Here is a 21,430-nt window from a genome sequence, read left to right as displayed (position 1 = left end):
GCCAGATTGCAATTTGGCTGCTCCGTGGACCATGTTTGGATTCTCTTCTGCCCTCTGTCTAGGGCCTTCCTCAGATCTCTCAAACTATTAATCTTTTAGCTCCCTGGTAGAATCGTAGCAGGAAAGTGAGCCTGCATCAGCAATTCATTCCACCCTGCAAAAATTCAATAAGCTCAACAGCTTCACTGGGATTTTGTCCATATGCAAATTACTTTTTGTTCTATCCCCTTTCATTAATGATTTTCTTTAAGAAAATAGCTTCAAAGCAGCAAAAAAATAATAAATGGTGTATGCTTGCATAATGTGCTACAGTTTATGAAAGTCTCTTCACGTACATTATTTTTGATCAAACATCGTAACAGTCAGGCAAAGTAGGGATTATTAGATCCATTCTTCCACCGAGGAAACTGAGGCCCAAGGTAATTAAATGATGCTATGTGGTAAAGAGAATGAATTGAGAGTCACAGGAATCTTAGCTTCGGCCTCGACTTTATCACTTAGTAGTGTGACTTGGGCAAGCACTACACCATCCCAAGCCTTGGTTTCTCCATTTGTACAATGGGGATAGTATCTTCACAGAGGGACTGTGAAAAGTGACTATATGGCAAAAGTAAAGCTATGCATGTGGCTGATGCCATGTGACTGTCCTTTCCCTTCCTCTTTTCCTCTTTGCAAAGCTGGACCCTGGCTCTTCGATCCCCCAAGACAAGGGCTGGTTCAGCAGTGCCACGGCCACCTCCCGAGGTAGCAATAAGTTCCCCATGGCCTGCTTAATTCTCTCAAAGCATCTCCATGTCGTGAACCTGAGAGATGAGCAGGTGGCAGCCATCTCACCTTCAGTTTGGTCAGCGTGTGCATGTCTGCCATGAAATCCAGCACCTCGTTGATGTATTGCCTCACACACTCCATCGCTGCAGTCCCACACTGAAACACAAGGACACAGCTGGGTCACAGCTTCGTTTTTGGCCTGACTGCAATGATTGCCTCACTCTGGTTTCACGTTGTTTACTAAGGAGTTTCAATTTCTGCATCTCTGACTCACTCCATTACTCTCAGTATAGTCTGTGACTGTCCAGCATTTGGGCAAAAATTGATAGAAGGTTTGTGGCGGAGAACAAAGAAACAGGAGAGGCCTATGGGAGATGGGAGTAAATGCTTTTATCCACTGGGTAATTGGACTGATTTTGTGTGTGTGTGCTTGTTTTTAAACTGCTTTATATGCAAAGATTCAGCCTATGTAATGCCATTAGTATCACAGTCTTTAGGACCTCATTCATCCCAAAACATAGCAACACATTCTCATTCTAGGGAAGTCTTAGCTACACATAAAATATGTGTCACCAAATTCTACCACCAGAATCTTGAATCTTTTTTCTGTCAAAAAAGTATAGAAACAAGCTTCGTGCTTGCTGAAAGAGTCAAAAATTCTCATGCAAGTCAAGTCACTTGCAAATTAACTTCTTATACACAGTAAGTACACTATTAAACAGATACATGGATTCCTGTCAAGTTCTTGCTAGAGAATAAATAAGAGAAAGAAACGAAATGGTCATCTTCCCCACACGCTCCAAGTGCGTTTGAAAAGTTTTGAAGGAAAAGAAAGTAAGCTTGTGTTTCAGGTTGTTAAATGGCATCGACCTGCTCTCCCTGTGAATGCAGTGAATTTAAGATTATAAGCAAAGCAAAGGAAAATGAGCAAGCAGGCTGCTATATCAAAGCCGTATGAGAGAAGCCACACATCAGGCCGGGTATCCAGTGGATCAAACGCGGCCGTCTTTGAAGCCAGATGAATACTATGCTAAAGGCCCTCCTCGGCTTTCTTTAGGAAAATCTGGAACATTATAGACTTAACTAGCTCACCCAGTGGCTCTCATTTTCCCATATTCATGTAAATCTGCGCGGCACTGAACTATATCACCTTCTCTCTCTTCTAGAATGTTACGCTTGTCAGTTCTTCTGACAGGATAACAAACAGTAAAATAAGGTCGTTGGCAGTCTGTCAGAGTGTTTTCCAAGCATCTCGTACTTTCCAAAGTTTTCTTCTTTTAATTTAAATCAAGTGAAGGAATTATAAAAGGTTATTGTGTTCCTGCTTTTGGAATATTAATCCTTTCGTGCAAGAAAGGATTTCCCCCCGATTTATTCCATTTTCTCTGACCTTTCACATGTCATGCAAATAGGACTGGAGGCTCTGTTCTTGAATTGCTTGAAAGGGATTTGTTTCTTTCATAGGCAATATTTTATACCACTTCAACTGGGCAAATGTCACCGAAAATAATTACTAGGAGCATTAGCCAATATTTGTCTTTTAAGTTTGAATCTCAAAAAATTGAGAGCAAAGAATTTACTATTACCAAGTCACTTTTGTTCTAGAGACAGCCAGCTATATCTAATAAAAGCCTTAAAATTCACTGCATGGTCAGGAGAATCTTGGTGAGCCACATTTACTCAAAAAAACATATAATTTCCAATTTCTCCTCCCTTTTTTCTACTTTGCAAAGTTTAAGAATAACCTTAGGTGTGTTATTTAAGAAACAAAACAAAAGAAGTTAAGCTCTATTTGTTTCAGGAGACCTATATTTATTTCATAGAAAAAGTGATGATTAAAAAGTAGAAATATTCAAAACTCAAACTCATGAATTAAAGCAAATCATATCCAATTCTTCCTCAAAACCTATATTTGATTTTAAAGTTACATTTCTTAGATTATAAAAGTAACACGTTTAATATAGGAAATTTGGAAAATACAGATCACTGAAATTAAAATTGAAATCACCATAATCCTAATTCCTGTCCTCTACCTCTTGGAAAACTACTGTTACTATTTTCTTCCAAGTTTAAAAAAATTTTTTTTAATGTATATAACATACATATAATTTTTATAAGATTGAGATAACATTTTCTAACTTGCTCTTTAAATATATCATAAGCATTTTCTAATCATTAAAATATTATTTGAAACTTTGATCTGATAGGTATATAATAGTCTATCTTATGGATGCACCTTATTTTATTTCATCAATATCCTCATGATGTTAGACATTTACTTTGTTTCCATACTTCTGCTATTTTAAATGATGCTTTAATAAACATACTTGATATAAACATGTGCATATTTATTTTCTCAGATATATTCCTAAAAGAAGATTGTCAAACTGCCCTCCAGCAAGGTTGGTTTTACTACCACTAGTGGCTTACAAGAATTTTTGTTTCATTTCACCACCAATAAGTCTAATCATTGAGAAAGATCTGCTGGGGAGAAAAAAAGGGGGAGGTATTAGTCAAAAGGTCCAAGGTTTCAGTTATGCAAGGACAGTAAGTCCTAGAGATTTCATGGGCAGTGTAGTGCCTGCAGTTAGAAATACTGTATTACATACTTTAAAATTTCCTAAGAGGGTAGATCTTATGTAAAGTGCTCTTATTGCTAATGTTAAACACACAAAAGCAAAAAAGCAAACAAATAGGGCAGGAGAAAACTGTTGGAGATGGTGGATATATTCATGGCATAGATCACAGTGGTGGTTTCATGAATATATACTCATTTCCAAACTCATCAATCACATACATTAAAGATGTACAGCTTCCTATATGTACTTCCTGTCTTGATGAAGTGTTTTTTTTTAAAGAAAAGCTTGCCAATTGGCTAGCCAATTTTCATATTTTTAAATATTTTTATACTTCATATTCACTTACAATTCGTTGGTTGCTAGTGGGAGTAAAAGATTTATTTTGGATGGCTTATTGATCATCAGAAAGGGACCTATATGTTGCTTTTCTGTTGTTGTTGGAATGTTTGTCTTTTAATTACTGATTTCAATAACGCTTTTATTATTAGGGGTGTTCTTTTCTTTTCTTTTTTTTTGAGGGGGCTCTCTGTATCCTTTATCTCCAGCAGGGTCAGTGGCCCTCCAGGGCCAGGAATGTTATTTTCTAGCTATTGCATAGGTAGCAAATATTGAGTTTTAAAGAATTAAACAAAAAGGAAACAGCCAGTATGCAGCAGAGACTGGCTGGCTACTCCCCAGGCCTGTCTTCTTCCTTGGTCCACGACTAGACTACATTTCCCATCATCCCTTGCAGTTGAGTGTGGTCATGTGACTGAGTTCTAGCCAATGGAATGTGAGTAGGAAAAAAACACACTGTAGACCTGGCCTGTAAAAACGTCATGGGCCATATTCTCTTCCCTTTCCCCAACCACAATCAAGCTGATTGCAGTGGACTGTACATAATGGAAGAAAACTGATCCCTGAGTATGCACATGGAAATTCCCCCTTTCCCTACTAATCAGGATACCCATTTAAACTTCACATGAGCAAAAAAAAACTTTCATAAGTCACTGAGAATTGGGATTTTGTCTCATAGAACCTTGTATTACGCCATCAAGAACACTTAAAAAAACAGTCTAGTCATTCTACTTTCAGAAATCTATTATAAAGAAATAGTCTGAAGTATGGACAAAGATTTAAGCATAAAGATGTTTTTTGCATATTAATTACAAGAGAAAAATATAGAAAATAACTAAAATATCCAAAAGTAGGCAATGTTTGTTAATATTATTTTAATAGATAACATTTTCATGGCATTTACTATGTCTGGCACCTTGCTAATATGCTTTATATGCATTATCTCAATCAATACTCAACCTATATGTTCAACTCTGTTATATCCTATTCGACAGATGATACAAATCAAAGAATCTTAGGTTAAAATACTTTCCAAAAGTGACATAGCTAGTAAATGGCAGGCCTCAAACCCTTACGTAAGTCTAAAGCCTACATTCTTAACTACTAGTCTATGAAATGTAAGTACGTAGACAATGAATTTGGTCAGGACTTACTCCAGGTACAGAGGCTATCATCTGCTTGCTCAGGATTGTTGACTCAGCTAGTTTGGTTCCAGCATCTGCACAAATAAACTAATAAAAAGTGAAAGTACAATTATTTTTAAGGGTATCTGGACAGTAATAAGTAATTTATCATTTTATTAACTTTGCTTACATTAATTAACTTTCATTTTCATGACAATCTGCCTTGGATAGATCAGATTTGCTAATCATGATGGTTCATTCCTATCAGAAACTAAGAATCACAGTACTGAAATTAACACACAAAGTCTTACTTTACCCAGACTGTTAAGTGGCACTAAAATGGTACGTTCAATCAAGGAAAAAATAAAAGATGTTAGCATTGTCAGATTTGTGGTGAAGTCATTCTAATTACTGTTTAGTACTTCTTGACAGTTACTGCAAGCACATTTCATAGAGTTTCATGATTTCTATTTTCATATCATATATTTAGAAATAAACTAGAAAAACGGTCAACCTCAAAGTGAGTATTCTACCTGTTTCTTCCCCACAGAGGACCTTCAGCATCTCATCTTCCTGCCCCCATTCATCCACATTTATCCTCTGTGTGGCTAAAGACGCCCACTCCTTCCCTGTGTGCCCACAGGATTTTTCACACACCTCCATTGTAGCAGTCACCACATCAGACTGCAGTGACTTATGAGTCTATTTTTCAACCTGCTATGAGCTCTTCGAGAGCAGAAACTTGATGCGCCTCATCCCCAGCCCTAGCTTGGTGCCGGACATCTCAGAGGGGCTCAGTGAGAGTTTATGAACCAAATCCATTAACCAGTTGTGACTTGAGATCATTACAAGAATGGATTTTCCAGATCACAATTTAATTTGCTTCATTTCAGATTTTGACAGGTGTTTCTCACTTAATGCAACACTCAACTATTTCTTACTAGTCCTGGGGAAAATGTCGAAGTAGAGTTTGCTATGAGCAATTAGCACCTGTTTATCTTTCCTGGCCTCTGGCCAGTAGCCCTAACAACTTTCGGATCTGAAACTGCTGCTGTGAAGAGTTCGGAAGTTTCAGCACCAATTTCTCCACCTTCTCATTCATTCCATTCTCATACTGGAAGGCACAGGGAAGCTGAATGGGTCAAGACCATGAGTTCGACTAGGCAGGCCCAGTCCCTGTCACACTGAAGAAAAGTAATAGGAATTGGGGTGGCAGAGTCAATCTCCAGGAGGCCTGATGAGGAGCCATGGAACCAAGGAACAGAGACCAGCATATTATCTGGCTAGTCAGAGGTCTAAATCTAAGCATTATTAACGGGTAGCAGGTATTGGCTAACTGGGTACAGCACTAAGCCAAAGGCTTCCTGAGGCCAAGGAACCCTTAGACTTCTTGCTCAGGGCCAAGAGCTGGTCTTCAATTGTGGGAGGGGTGTCCTCCATGGGAAGCACATAAGTGTATATAACTGAGTTGGGGGCAAGAGGGCATAAACAGAGCTGTCCCCAAGAGCCACATGATGCAAGTGTACATAGATCTCCACATTAACATTCTGTCATTTCCATTTGCCCCAAATACAGTTACAGAAAACTAAAGAATCTGTTTGGCCATTAACTCTGAACCTGGCATAGAAAGTGGCAACTGATAACACCCTGGGAACATCTAGCATTTTCCATGATCTCATTCAGGTTTTCTATGTCTGCTCACCTATCTTAAGCTTATTTCTAACATAAGGAAAAGTAAAAAATTAGGTTTTAAAAACTGTAAAGCCTTTACCTCCAGCCAAAACCTATAAGAAAAAAAAAACAACACAATGAAATACTTGATAGACATACACAGTGAGCAGAAGGAACACTCTCAACCCAGCCTCCGGGAAGAGATTGCATACTTTCCCATAAAATTCACTTTAAAAAGCTATCTAGGCCAGGTGTTGTGGCTCTTGCTTGTAATCCCAGAACTTTGGGAGGCCAAGGTGGGTGGATTACTTGAGGCTTGGAGTTTGAGAACAGCCTGGCCAACATGGTAAAACCGCCTGTACTAAAAACATAAAAATTAGCTGTGTGTGGTGGCATATGCCTATAATCCCAGCTACTTGGGAGGGTGAGGCAGGAGAAGAGTCACTTGAACCTGGGAGGTAGAGGTTGCAGTGAGCCAAGATGGCACCACTGTTCTCCAGCCTGGGCAACAGAGTGAGACTCTGCCTCAAATAAACAAATAATAAATATAAATAAATAAAAAGCTATCTAAGTCTTCACTCTAACACAAACAACTAATGATGGAGTTCCAAAACTGCTGAGAAGACACCAGCATTAATTTTAATTAAGTTTTTTACAACAGAAATGAGAGTGCACAGCTAAGAGAGGCCATAAGGAAGACAGAGCCATATCAACTATATGAGCTAAGGCGAGCACTTAGAGCTGTCTCCTTAAGGATGGTTTAAAGTCCTGGACCCCCTCAAGTGTGCTTGCGTGGCCTGAAGGGGCCCTTGAGGTCAAGATAAGATTTGTGAAGAAGTGAAATTTTAAATGTCTGTATCTCCCTTCGGCAGATGACTTTCCCACCCACCGTCCTCAGCAAAGTGCAGCACAGAGCACAATGTAAGCACGTTTCAGATGGTTAGCGCCAAGATCAGAGGGCGGATCCAACTATCTCATTTATGATAACGCTTACTAGTCAGAATTAATTAAAAATCACCCTAAAAGTAAAGGAGGTGCACAGAGAATCTAGCATATTAAAGGAAATAAAAGTGCACAAGCCTCAAATATCATCTACGTTTTTTAATCCATGCATTGTAATCCAGTGTATTTTTACATCAGATGCACGACTAAAGCCTTATAAACCTTTCTGCCTTTGTTTTATACGGCTGCCAACCATAAACTGAAAAAAGTCTCTTATGATTTTAAAGAGCTGCTCAAAAGATCGTGATGAATAAAAATCAGAGATGGAATGATGACTGCCGCTGAAGGAAGAGTTCTGTACTTTGAGGGAAATCGGGCACTGAAATATGCATTCCTCCATGAATACAAAAGAAACACGACATCTATTATGTGTCATTACTAAATTCATTATCAAAATGATACCCAAAATAGTGTCTTCACCTGTCATCTCATAGAGTGATCAGATTATTACTAACTCAACTGATATTAATAACCCCATTCAATGGTAACTGTGAATTAAAAACAACAGCTGCACCTCCACTGGTTCTTTGTCCTTCAGCCCACAATGAACCTATCTTTAAAAGAAAACCTTTCTTCAACAGTCTGATTTCTCATAACTTGAATATGCAGGTATATCCCACAAAGTAGGAGTAGTACATGCAAATTAGCAGAATATCTACTCTTGACACATAATAGGAGCTAAGGAAATTCGTTTTGATTTGAACTTAATCTTTATGGTGACTTTTAATGAGTTATCACTTATTATGAAAACTCTAATCTACCTTGAGAACAATTATAATAACCTATAATAACTTAAAATATCTACAGCAAATCAGCAAAAGAGAAAATATTGGAAACAAAAAGCAAAAATGTCGATAGATGGGAATTAACATAATGTGCTAGTGCATCTGTCCAAAACACAAAAAGAGAACTACGCCCTGGGGATTAACCATTTGGACTCTGAAATGACATTTTTCTATTCGGCAAATCATTTCTTATCTCCATGCCTCTTTTTCTTAAAAAAAGAAATCCACTTGAACATTTAAGGCCACCCAGCTTCATATGTAAATTCATGCATAAACTTTACATATGAAACTTCTTTGTTTTTTTTTTTTTACACACGGAACTTCTTATGTAAAAAAACTTCATAAGTAAACAACAGTGGTTATGGCTAGACAACCACAATAGAGCAGGCTGGGGAATTTCCCATGATGCCAGGCCTCCAGGAATTAAAAAACAGATTGGTACCAGTTACTGCCTTGACATGTTTAAAACTTGAGTGATCCCACATTTCATGGACAAGCACTCTATTTGTTCTTTAAGGGACCTCCCTTACTGTCAGGGTATTTGGTAACACGAAGGTATGGTCTACCTATGAGAATAATAGCAATGGTTCCATCTTAGTGAGCTCATCTGTCTAATATTAATTAGAAAAGTAGTAGAAGAAATACCAGGAGTTCCCCATGGGCTGAAAGAATAAATGGGAAACTCAACATTGGAGCAATGGACTCTGTTCAGCACAGGGACCAGTGTCATTCATAATGGATCGCCTAGGGAGTTTTTCCTTCCAGTTACTGAGTTTTTTAATGTTTCCAAGTTGCATTTTCAGTTAACTAGACCCATCTTCACGGGGTGACCTTCAGATGATGGTCACTGATATCCATAAAGAAAGTTCCTGTCTGCTCCTGGCAGATCATCTGTCCCTGCTATAAGCCTGGTTGCCCAGGTGCCAGGAGCTGACAATGCCCATAGGTAGTGGGGAAAGGTTCCTTCTGACTCCAGCCTAGATCCTCTGACCTAAAAGAAGCTACCAAAGAACAGACTGTCATTTCCACTATTCTACAGAGAACACCTGGAGGACTCAGGCAGTTAAGGGCAAGAAAAAAAGCAACCTAGAAACCCTACAGAAAGAGGCACTACTAGCAACAGAAACAACGTTTCTCCTCATCTCATCTGATATGATTTGGCTGTGTCCCCACCCAAATCTTACCTTGAATTGTAATAATCCCCATGTGTCAATGACAGGGCCAGGTGGAGGTAGAATCATGGGAGTGATCTCCCCCATACTGTTCTTATGGTAGTAAATAAGTCTCATGAGATCTGATGGTTTTATAAATGGGAGTTCCCCCTGTACAAGCTCTTTTGCCTGCCACCATGTAAGACGTGACTTTGCTCCTCATTCACCTTCTGCCATGATTGTGAGGCCTCCCCCAGCCATGTGGAACTGCGAGTCAATCAAACTTCTTTCCTTTATAAATTATCCAGTCTTGGGTATGTCTTTACTAGAAGCATGAGGACAAACTAATACACCATGTGTGGCCCCATAGAAGACTTCACTCCATGACTTAGGCAGGACCACAGGACAGAAAAGGGTACTACTCTGTTATAATATATGCCTCACTTTTATTTCTCTGATTAGAAATAAAAACTGCTTAAGAGTTTACAGAACAGGTAGGACAAGGATTTGTTACTTTGAAATGGATTAACCTTTTTTTTTTTTGGTGCTGAAACCCAGCAATGAATCATGCTCAACATTTTTTGTTGGAGAAGACTGAAACATTTCCATAAAGTTGTTTTTCCTAGGCATGATCTCAAAATGTCTCCAAAATACCCCTTCAATCTGAATAGTTTTACAACTTGACATTTTTTAACTTAATGATTTCAATGACAAGTCACACATTTGTTTTAAAAAGATGAAATGGCAGATGAAGATCCATAAAAGAGATTTGGAAGTATCTTTTTGCCATCTTTCTTCTTAATTTGTTTTTGTTATTTATTCACCTAACCGTGATGCAATAATCACTGTTTTCGTGCTTTCCTTAAGCACTGGGTAATTTAAATGCTCACTGTTCTTTTGGCATCTTGTGACAAGTGCTTATTACAGTTGACTAATGTATTTCATTGAAAACCAGTCTCCAGTAGTTACAGTGTGGAGGGCTAAACCCCAAGAAGGTCAGCCACACAGATCTCTGCTCAAGACAAAGGGCAATTAAGGGAATTCTGTTCAACGTCTGCACGAAAGCACCTTCAGTGCCCTGAAATCCAGGTGGTTTTAGGTGGCACATCCCCAACTGCAACACTCTCAGAAGCAAGTGACCTCCAGACACGGTCAACCTGCTAACCTTACATCCCTCCTGGGATATTTCCCTAAGCCCTGTTCACCTGCCCTCTCCTCCAAGCCAGTGTAGATCCCATGGATCTTTAAAAAGGTCTGTTTAGGCCAAGAGCAGTGGTTCACACCTATAATCCCAGCATCTTGAGAGGCCAAGACAGGTGGATAGCTTGAGTCCAGGAGTTTGAGACCAGTCTGGGGAACATGGCCAACCCCTGTCTCTACTAAAAATATTTAAAAATTGGCCAGGCATGGTGGCCCATACCTGTCTTCCCAGCTACTTGGGAAGCTGAGGTGGGAGGATCACTTGAGCCGGGAGGCAGAGGTTGCAGTGAGCTAAGATCATGCCACTGCACTCCAACCTGGGTGACAGAGCAACATCTTGTCTTAAAAATAAATACATTAATTAATTAAAAATAAATAAGTTAAAAAGCCTGTGTGAACACTGCTTGTTCTCAAAGGCAATGTTGTGCTGCTATGTGAACAGGAGGGCCTGGCCAACACAATCCACAGAGAGAAATGCAAAGTTGGTCTCTCCTTAGGAGAACAGATATTTTCTGGCTGTGACTTGACTTGTCTTCCTTTTGGGCTGTCCAGCATCTTGAGAGGCCAAGACAGGCGGATAGTATAATAAGAGCCAATTTATTCTGATGACATCATTCCCCACATCCATTGCTGTCATTTTCCAGCAATCACTCTCTGAGAGTTCAGTGTGTCCTGGAAAGCTCTTCAAAGACAACTCAAGACCATTCATTGAAAGTACACCAACTTTTTAATTAAATTTCAAGCCTTGGAGAAAACTCAGTTCTGATCCTAATGATTAGTAGTCTCCGGAGGGGAAGCATGGAGACCAAGCAGTGGATATTCAACAATAAATGATAAGGGTTGTTCCTCCTCTTCTCTACTGGGTCAACTCCTGAAATTCTGTGCATCCTTCAAAGACCATGTAAACTCTCTTCTGCAAACACTTTCTTACTCAGTACACATCTCTACTACTGTACCTGTTGCACTATGTGAGTTTTTTTTTTTTTTTGAGACACAGTTTCGCTCTTGTTACCCAGGCTGGAGTGCAATGGCGTGATCTCGGCTCACCGCAACCTCCGCCTCCTGGGTTCAGGCAATTCTCCTGCCTCAGCCTCCTGAGTAGCTGGGATTACAGGCACGCGCCACCATGCCCAGCCAATTTTTTGTATCTGTAGTAGAGACAGGGTTTCACCATTTTGACCAGGATGGTCTTGATCTCTTGACCTCGTGATCCACCTGCCTCGGCCTCCCAAAGTGCTGGGATTACAGGCTTGAACAACCGCGCCCGGCCTATGTGGGAATTTTTACATGTCAACTTCAACTGCTAGATTATAAACTCCTGGAAGGAAGGGGTCATGGCTGATTCTTCTATTTCCCCAGCATGCTGCAGAAAGAGCACCTGGCCCATGTCAGTCAGGCCTCATAATGCTTCATAAGCCTTCCTCCATCTCCTATGCTGTTTGCCACTCCTTCTTCCATAGTGTTTTATATGCCAGGTAGACTTTCAGGAGAGTAGTTGGCACATTATCAAGACATGCCTGTCACATCTCTATATTCCCAGAACCCAGCCCAAGATAGGTGGTAGGTAAATATTTGTAGTGGGAAATACTGGAGAAGAGTCAGATGTGACCAGATGATGAAAGACCTGGGTAGTTCAGACCTTACAAGCCACTCCAGGTTTCTGATGCAAGAGTGAGCTGCATCAGAAAAGTGGAGTTTCAGCAAAATTCCTCTAGGCAGCCACAGGCCAGAAGACTGGCTTGGTGTGGAAAGAAATGAAGGAGGTACAAAAAGCTAAGAGCTGTTACAGTAATCCAGGTAAGGGATGGAAAAGGCCTGACAAGGCTGTATGTCATACCGAATGGAGCTGGGCTCTGGAGTCCTCACACACTGAAATCAGGTGGTTGATACCACCTATCACTTAGGACAGCACTGTGGTCTTGGGCAAGCCACGGAACCACCACCGCCCACCACCACCCCCCGCAATACAGAACCCATGCTTCACGAGGCTGTAATGAGTAAATGCTTAACACATAACCGGTCCTCCATGAGTGTTCCCTTCTCTCTCATGTCTCCAAATGAGTACCTGTGATTCTGGGAAATCTGTCTAGTTCCTTGATACCAAGCTCCGATATTCCTTCAGTCATTTAACTCCCAACTTGTAGGCCTAGACCTTGGACTGGTCTTTATGTTCACCGGCAAGTGCTGACACATCTGTGATGCAATGGCTGCGCACTTTGCCCAAAGGCCATTGAATGACACCCTGATCCCAGCTGTAGCGCATGGCCAAGTCTCTAAATCTAGCCTCAAGCCTTGGTGAGAGGCAGAGTCCCAAGTTACCTGAACTCCTGCTGATTCCTCTGGCACAGCTAGTCTACTTTTTCTCAACCCTATCCTCATGCCATTATTCCTAAATGTATTCCACCATCCTGCCTAACTCTCCCCTATGCTTGAAGCCAGTCAACCTCTCTAGGCTGAACCCTAATCCCAGGCAAAGATATTTGTGTGTACCCACCAGTCCTTTGTGACCCAACTCAAATGCTACTTCCTTCATGAAGTCTTCCCTGATTTCATACCATAAGGGGTGGGATCCATCCTGCTCTCAAATTCTCCCAGGATTTTAGTTACCTCTTTCTCTTATGGCACTATCATAGCCTGTCTCAGGTCATCAAAACCTGCATATCTGCTTAAGATGCTGAGTTAAGAATGGCAGGGTGGAAGGCTTCGGCCCCTCAGAAGCCATACAGCCAAAAGCATAATCATGGCTGGTTCTCCAAAGCCTGCCTTATAGGCTATAAGCTTCTTGGCCTCAGTAGTCCCCTGAGGGCTGAAGCATACCTACCCCCTCCCCTGGGTACCACTCAGCGCATCCTGCCACATGACTGTCTCTGGCCTGGCCCACCTTCTCCTTCACTTCTGCTTCACCAAGATTCAGGGACCAGCCATACTCATTTGACTCTGCAGTCAGACCTCAGCCTATGCCCCCACAGGCCTCAGTAGACCTGTCTCAGCTCTGGTGACTGACCTGCCCTCTAACCTACTGGATCATGCATTTCTTGAAGAAAAAAATTATTGTTTTATTCTTCTTTTTGACCCCCACAAAACTAATTCCACAGTTAGAACAAAATCAATACTTCTTCTTGGACTTTTTAGCCAGTGGAAGTGTTAGTTAGATCTTGGTCCATATAAGATGTCTTATTTCTCATCTCTGGATGAAGATATTTGGTTTTATGCACACACTCTACGCCTCTCTTAACTTTCCAAACATACACGGATTTCGTGAAAAGTTTTACAAATCAGGCATATGCTTACCTGGACGAGCAGAAGAAGGTTTGTATCTGGTAGAGGAGATTTGAGCTTTAGCGCCTGCAGAAGTTCTAGAACAACACTACGAGACAAGTAGAATTTATCTCGTTCCTAAGGAAAACAAAATAGAAGGAGGTAAGTGATTTTAGAAATTCAATTAGAGTAGATCTATGTCAAAAGATTCACGGGTCAGAAATAAAAAACAGTATTTAAAAATGCACAGTGAAGTGTCCTTAAGAAATAAAATAAGAACTAAAAAAAAAAAGCATTTTTGTGTGTGTAATGAGTTTACCGATACACTGAGGACAAATAATTTAATAGATAAGAAAAAGATAGGCTATCTCTTAAACAGTGATGCCCCAGTAAGTACTTGGTTCTTATTCACAGGAAACAGATTCCAAGAACTGCAGCAATTAAATCAGTCTGAAAGTATTTTTTCAATACAAAATGATTTAGAGAGAAACATATACAACTCTTCAAAGTATTCTGTGACCTCTCCAAGGAACTTATGTCTGAAATGGACTATTTCAAGCATCTAGAAAACTGGAGACAGTGGAATAGTGTGTGCACCTACCACCCATCTTTGTCAGATCACATCGTTTCGCTTTATTTGATTCATCCTTTTTTTGGAATCCTACCTTCTTTCATTCTTTCTTAAATTCACACATATTTGTACATATTTATGGGGTACATGTGATATTTCGTTGCATGCACACTGTGTAGTGATCAAGTCAGAGTATTTAGGTTATTCATCATCTTGAGTATTTTTTTTTTTTTAGAGGTTTTCTTTTTATATATACAAGACACATTAATCCATTAAATTTGAGGACACAGTACAAAAAAAAAAAAAAGGAAAAAAAAACCCACTTCAACTAATTCATCTGACAATGCTGTTCATATTCATGACGCCATTTTTTTGTTGTTGTTGTTATTGTTGTTGTCCTAATAATAAAGGAGACTTAGGGCTGTTGGGCTGATATATATTTGGGGGTCCCACCTCCCCACCTCATCCGTACACCACCAGGGTGAACAGGAGGAAGCAAAGGAAGCGCAGGGCCCACAGCAAAGTTTCATAATCTTGAATGCAAGAGGGGCGAAGGAAAGGAAGGGGGAAAAAAGGAGAAAATACAAATCCTATAATACATACAACAGGGTGGGGACGGTATAGGAATGGGACAGACATGAAGCTGAGGCATGGGGTGGGCCGCTGGGGGTGGGGGGGCAGCGGAAACCCCCCACATTCCTTTCTCTTTGATGCTGTTTCCATAGTTTCCAGGCTGAGAAGCCCTCTCAGAAGATGGGACCGGGAGAAGAGGGTCAGGGCCTCAGTTGGCCCCCCAGCTGTAGCTGTTGTAGGCAGACTTGTTGGTCTGGGGCTTCTGCGGGATGGAGCTGGTCTGGCTACGTTGCCCGCTGCCCGTCTGCAGGGGAATGGGAGGATGATGGGGAGGAAAAAGGTGTCTAGTTAGTGGTACAAATTTGTAACATCTTCAGGAGGAGATGTGCAAACTGTCTTGCTCTCCCATTCCCCTCACTACTATTAGAACCATAGAAAATTTGGTCTGCATAGCTGCTAAAGCTCCTTTCTTAAAAGCAGGAAGGCATTTTTGACTTTTAAATAGGGAAAAGATGAGGAGGGCAAGATACCTTTGGAGACAAGGTAGTGAGTTAGTTCCACTCAATTTCAATTCTACCTTCTCCCACTACCCCAGCTCTCTCCCCTGCTCTGAAGAGATGAGTCATCACAAGGTAATTTCATTTCCATTGATCCCCATGAATGCCTCAATTTGGAAAGCTGTCTTTAGGAGGAAGGAAGCCCTTATTCTACCTATAGGTGGCTCCAGCCACCTATAATGGAGCTCTCAAGAGGCCACTTGCATCGGCTCACAGATCCCCACCCCTACCTCACATCACATCTGTGAGCCCATTTCAGGCAGGTATGAGAGAGGCAGTCTCAGGCCTCAGGCTCCCATCTTGAGTATTTATCATTTATTTTTTTTTTTTTGAGACGGAGTTTTGCTCTTGTTACCCAGGCTGGAGTGCAATGGCGCGATCTCAGCTCACCACAACCTCCGCCTCCTGGGTTCAGGCAATTCTCCCACCTCAGCCTCCTGAGTAGCTGGGATTACAGACACGTGCCACCATGCCCAGCTAATTTTTTGTATCTGTAGTAGAGATGGGGTTTCACCATGTTGACCAGGATGGTCTTGATCTCTTGACCTCGTGATCCACCCGCCTCAGCCTCCCAAAGTGCTGGGATTACAGGCTTGAGCCACCGCACCCGGCCGAGTATTTATCATCTCCATGTGTTGGGAACATTTCAAGTCCACGCTTGCAGCATTTCGAAGTGTATAATATACTGCTGTTAGCTCTGGTCACCCTACTCTGCTATTGACCATCAGAACTCATGTCTTCTATCTAACTGTATGTTTGTACCCATGAACCAGCCCTCTCCATTCTCCCCTACACTCCATTCCCAGCCTCCGGTATCTATCCTTCCACTCTCTACCTCCATGAAATCAATTTTTTTAGCATCCACATATGAGTGAGAACATATGATATTTGTCTTTCTGTGCCTGGTTTATTTCACTTAACATAATAAAGTCCAGTTCCATCCCTGTTGCTGCAAATGACATGATTTCAATCTTTTTTAATGGCTGAATAGTAATTCATTGTGTATACATGTCACATTTCTTTACCCATTTGTCCACTGATAGACACTGAGGTTGACTCCACATTTTGCTGTTGTGAATAGTGCCGCAGTAAACATGGGAGTGCAGGTATCCTTTTGATATACTGATTTCTTCTCATTTGGATAAATACCAAGTAGTGGCATTGTTGAATCATAGGACAGTTCTTTTTAGTGTTTTGAGAAATATCCATACTATTTCCTATAGTGGCTTTATAATTTAAATGTCTACCAACAGGGCACAAGAGTTCCCCTTTCTCAATATCCTCACCAGGATCTGTTATTTTTTGTCTTTTTGATAATAGCCATTCTAACTGGGGTAAGATTATATCTTATTGTGGTTTTGACTTTCATTTCCCTCATGATTAGTGATGTTGAGCATTTTTTCATATGCCTGTTGGCCATTTGAATGTCTTCTTTTGAGAAATGTTTATTTAGGTCCTTTGCCCACTTTTTAGTGGGATTATTTACTTAGTGGGATTATTTATTTAGTGGGATTATTTACATTTGTTTTCTGGTTTTTTACTGTTGAGTTGTTAGAGTTCCTTGTATATTCTGGATTAGTCCCTTGTACAAAGGTGATTCATCCCTTTTTAATAATAAACATCACAGAAACAGCTGAAGCTACCTATACAAGTATTCTTTTCTTTCTTCCTTTCTCTCTTCTTTGATGTGGCCACTATTCTGAATCTGGTGCTTATTACTTTATATAAGTTTTTACACTTTAGCTACATATGTATGTCTCCATTATAATGTATAATATTGTTTTGCATTTTTTAACTTTCTGCAATTTTCACTGTGCATATCTTTCCACAACTTGTAATTACTCACTGCATTATATTTTTGAAATTAGTCCTTATTGATATATGCAGCTCTGGTTTTCTCAACTCAACAATCTAACAATATATTATTGTATGAATATACCAAGATTAATTGATCAGTCCTCCTATTGATGAAATGTTGAATTGGTTTCAATTTTGTAAGCTTTTTCTACTGTTGAATATAACACATGTGCAGAAAAGTACATAAAATATAAGCATACAGTTAAATGGATTCAGAGGATGTGATGCTATAAAATATATATTTGATCTTTGATCCTGTATCTGACATACAACTCCTAAAATCCTTAGGCCTCCAAACTGATGTCTTTTTGCATGCTAATGAGTTGACTGATGGCTGGCAGCCTAGGTAGCTTTAGGAAGAGGACTGATCACCTGAAAGATCAAGGCACAATTAGAGAGTTGAGACTATCAGCCCCACCCCTCAACCTTTATAGAAGGGAGATGGGCTGACAGCTGGGTTGATCACCAATTGTCATGGCTACATAATGAAGCCTCCATCAAAACCCAAAAGAAACAGGTTTGGAGAGTTTCTGGATAGCTCAACGCATGGGGAGTTCCTGGAAGGTGGCATGCCTGGAGAAGGCATGAAAGCTCTGTGCCGCTTCCCATTGCCTTGCCTTATGCATCTCTTCATCTGTATTCTTTGTAATATCCTTTATAATAAATTGGTAAATGAAATGTTAAGTAAGTGTTTTTCTGACTTCTGTGAGCTGCTCTACCAAATTAATTGAGCCCAAAGAGGAAAGCTCAGGATCTCTAATTTATAACCAGTTAGACAAAAGCACAGGTAAAACAACAGAAGCTTGCAATTGGCAACTGAAGGTGGGGGCTGGAGGACAGTCTCGAGGGCTGAGACCTCAACCCGTGGGTTCTGATGTTATCTCCAGGTAAGCAGTGTCAGAGCAGAACTGTATCCATTCTGCAGAATCCATTGCTTGCTTTTCGGTGGGGAGAAATCTCCACATATTTGATCACAGAAGTCTTGGGCATTGATGACTTTGAGAGCAGAGGAAAACCGTGGTTTGAGTTTGAGTTTTTCCACTCTCAGAAGATGGAGTGAACACTCATGTAATCACCACCAAGGCAAACAACAGCACATTGCAAATGTATCAGAAGCCCTGTGTGTCCTGCCTTGGTCCTTTCAGAATCAAATAAGTAGAGTCCCTGTGGGGCTGTCTTTTCTTCCTATTTATTTTCACTCATTGTATCTTGCCTCCTTGTGTGTCTGGTTATCTCTGATTGTGTGCTGGATGCTTTGTTAGGAACATATTTGCAGAAATGATTTGCAGCCTGAAATGTTATCTTCCTTCGAAGAGCTTTCTGTTTGTTCAGTGTTAGGGCGCAATCATGGCTCACTGTAGCCTTGACCTCCTGGGCTCAAGCGATCCTTCCACCTTAGCCTTTGGAGCAGCTGGAACTACAGGCATGTGCTACCATGCCCAGCTAATTATTTTTATTTTTATTTTTTATAGAGATGAGGTTATGCCATGTTGCCCAGGTGCAGGGTTACCTTAATACACATATAAGGCATGTAATATTTTACCCTGGGCTACCACAAGGCTTAGCACTGAGCTATGTCCACATGAAGAAAGGTACTATGGGACTGTTTTTACTTTGTGGTCCAAGCCAAAAATGTGGGTCAGGAGGCGTGGTATCAGGGTCTCCATTCTTGGTAGGTTCTGGATTCCGATTTTTGTCCCTCTGGCCTCATGTGGCTTCTAAAACTGAAGTATCTCAGTCACATCTAGATTGACAAACACTCCCAGAGTGAAAATGGCCATCAGTGCTGGGCTCACAGCTCTGCATGTCTGGGCTTCCCCTGATCTTAGCCTCATGACCCTTCTCTACATAGTTAGCATTTTGAAGAAGTTTTCAGAAAATGTTTTTTCACCTTTTTTTTTTTTTTTTTTTTACTTTTTAAACTAACAGAAAACAGATTCAAATTATCTTGTTCACCACCATCAGAAGAGAAAATTTAGAATTTTAATTGTAATTATACTAAACCTATAGTTTATTCTGGGAGAATTACCTGTTTTTACTATTCTGGGTCTTCATCCATGAACATAAAATCTCTTTCCATTTATTTAACATTCTGCAATATTCTTCAGTAAAATGTCTGGTTATCTCTATAAAGTTCTTGCACAGCCTTTTCTTTGTGAGACAATGTTCTCACTGTTGCCTCTGAAAGCTCACTGCAGCCTCAAACCCCCAGACTCAAGCGATTCTCCCACCTCAGCCTCCCAAGAAGCTGGGACTACAGGTATTGCCACCACACCCAGCTAATTTTTTGTATTTTAGTGTAAACAGTGTTTTACTATGTTTCCCAGGCTGAACTCAAACTCCTGAGCTCAGACAATCCATCCACCTCCACCTCCCAAACTGCAAGGATTATAGGCATGAGCCACTTTGGCCAGCCTAATTTTTTTTTTTTTTAATAGAGATGGAGTCTCGCCTTGTTTCCCAGGCTGGTCTCAGGCTCCTGGGCTCAAATGATCTTCCCACCTTGGCTTTCTAAAGTGCTAGGATTATAGGCATAAGCCACCACACCCAGCCATTGCACATTTTTATTAGATTCATTTCTTTGTCACCACAATTAATGACATTTTAAAAATGTTTTATAATCATCTGTAGTTGAATATTAAAATTTGGTGATTTCTGGATATCCATTTGTATCCAGCATCCTTGCTGAGCTCTCTTGTAGATTCTGAAAAGGTGTCTATAGATTCCCTTTGGTTCATTTGTAATCATATCACCTATGAAAAATGAGAGTTGCATTTTTTCTTTCTTTCTTTCTTTTTTTTTTTTTTTTTTTTTTTGAGACGGAGTTTTGCTGTTGTTACCCAGGCTGGAGTGCAATGGCATGATCTTGGCTCACCACAACCTCCACCTTCTGGGTTCAAGTAATTCTCCTGCCTCAGCCTCTCAAGTAGCTGGGATTACAGGCACGAGCCACCATGCCCAGGTAATTTTTGTATTTTTTAGTAGAGACGGAGTTTCACCTTGTTGACTAGGATGGTCTCGATCTCTTGACCTCGTGATCCACACGCCTCGGCCTCCCAAAGTGCTGGGATTACAGGCGTGAGCCACTGCGCCCGGCTGCATTTGTTCTTTCTAATTCTTATACATTTGATTTCTTCTTCCTGTCTTGCAGAACTGAATGGTACCTGCAGCACCATGATAAATAGAACCAGTGATGACAGGCTTTCTTGTCTTATTTATGATTTTAAAGGGATGACTAAGCATTTCACCATTAAACATAATGCTGGCTAGATGCTTCTGGTAGACCCGCTTTGTGAAGTTAAGAAATTTCCCTTTTATTCCTAGTTTGATAAGAGTTTATGATGACTACTGAATTATAAAAAATAATTTTCTTGTACCTGCTGAATAATGATTAAAAGGTTTTCTCCTTTAATCTGGTAACATGGTGATATTTATAGATGTTCTAATATTTAAACATTTTTATATTTCAAGAAATTTCCAACTATATCATGAGGCCCTATTTTTAATGCATTGATTTGCTATTATTCATTCAAAAGTTTTACATCTATGAAGGATAGTCACCAATAATTTCCCTTCCCCTTATTGTCCTTCTCTGGTTGATATCAAAATTCTACTGGCCTCATAAAATGTGTTGAGAAGTGTTCCCTTTTTTATATTCTATTAGTTTGTATAAAGAAGCATTCAATCAGTTCTTAAATGTTTAGTAGAAGTTGTCTGTAAAGCTGGAATAGTTTTTGAGGGTAGGTTTTTAACTATTGATTCCATTTTTCAAACATCTAAGTCTAGTCAGTTATTTCTTTTTCTTTTTTCCTGGATGTTCTACATTATATATTTCTAGAAAGTTGCCTATACTGCCCAAGATTTCAAATTTACTGGCATAAAGTTGTTCATTCTTCAATCTCTAATGTCTGCAGTTATGTTCCCCTTTTCATTGCTGATATTCTTTATCAGTGTCTTTTATCTGGTTTGCTTAATCAGTCTTGCCAAGGGTTTCTCTA

General features: G+C 40.2%; 1 protein-coding gene across 50 annotated transcripts in view; it reads right to left on the bottom strand.

Annotated features, from left to right (window-relative positions):
• UNC79 (unc-79 subunit of NALCN channel complex) overlaps positions 1-21,430 on the bottom strand; it is a 287,437-nt gene that overhangs the window by 23,298 nt on the left and 242,709 nt on the right. For all 50 annotated transcript variants that reach the window (XM_054240312.2, XM_078335677.1, XM_078335682.1 and 47 more), the window contains 3 exons: positions 13,908-14,012; positions 4,838-4,915; positions 835-924 (listed from right to left, as the gene is read on the bottom strand). In XM_054240312.2, coding sequence (XP_054096287.2) covers positions 835-924; positions 4,838-4,915; positions 13,908-14,012 — 273 coding nt within the window. The remainder of the gene's footprint in view (positions 1-834; positions 925-4,837; positions 4,916-13,907; positions 14,013-21,430) is intronic.

This window comes from Callithrix jacchus, chromosome 8 (genome assembly GCF_049354715.1).
Source record: "Callithrix jacchus isolate 240 chromosome 8, calJac240_pri, whole genome shotgun sequence".
In the NCBI taxonomy this organism is placed as follows: Eukaryota; Metazoa; Chordata; class Mammalia; order Primates; family Cebidae; genus Callithrix; species Callithrix jacchus.
Note: the sequence above shows the minus strand (reverse complement) of the source record. Positions and strands in the feature narration are given on the sequence as shown.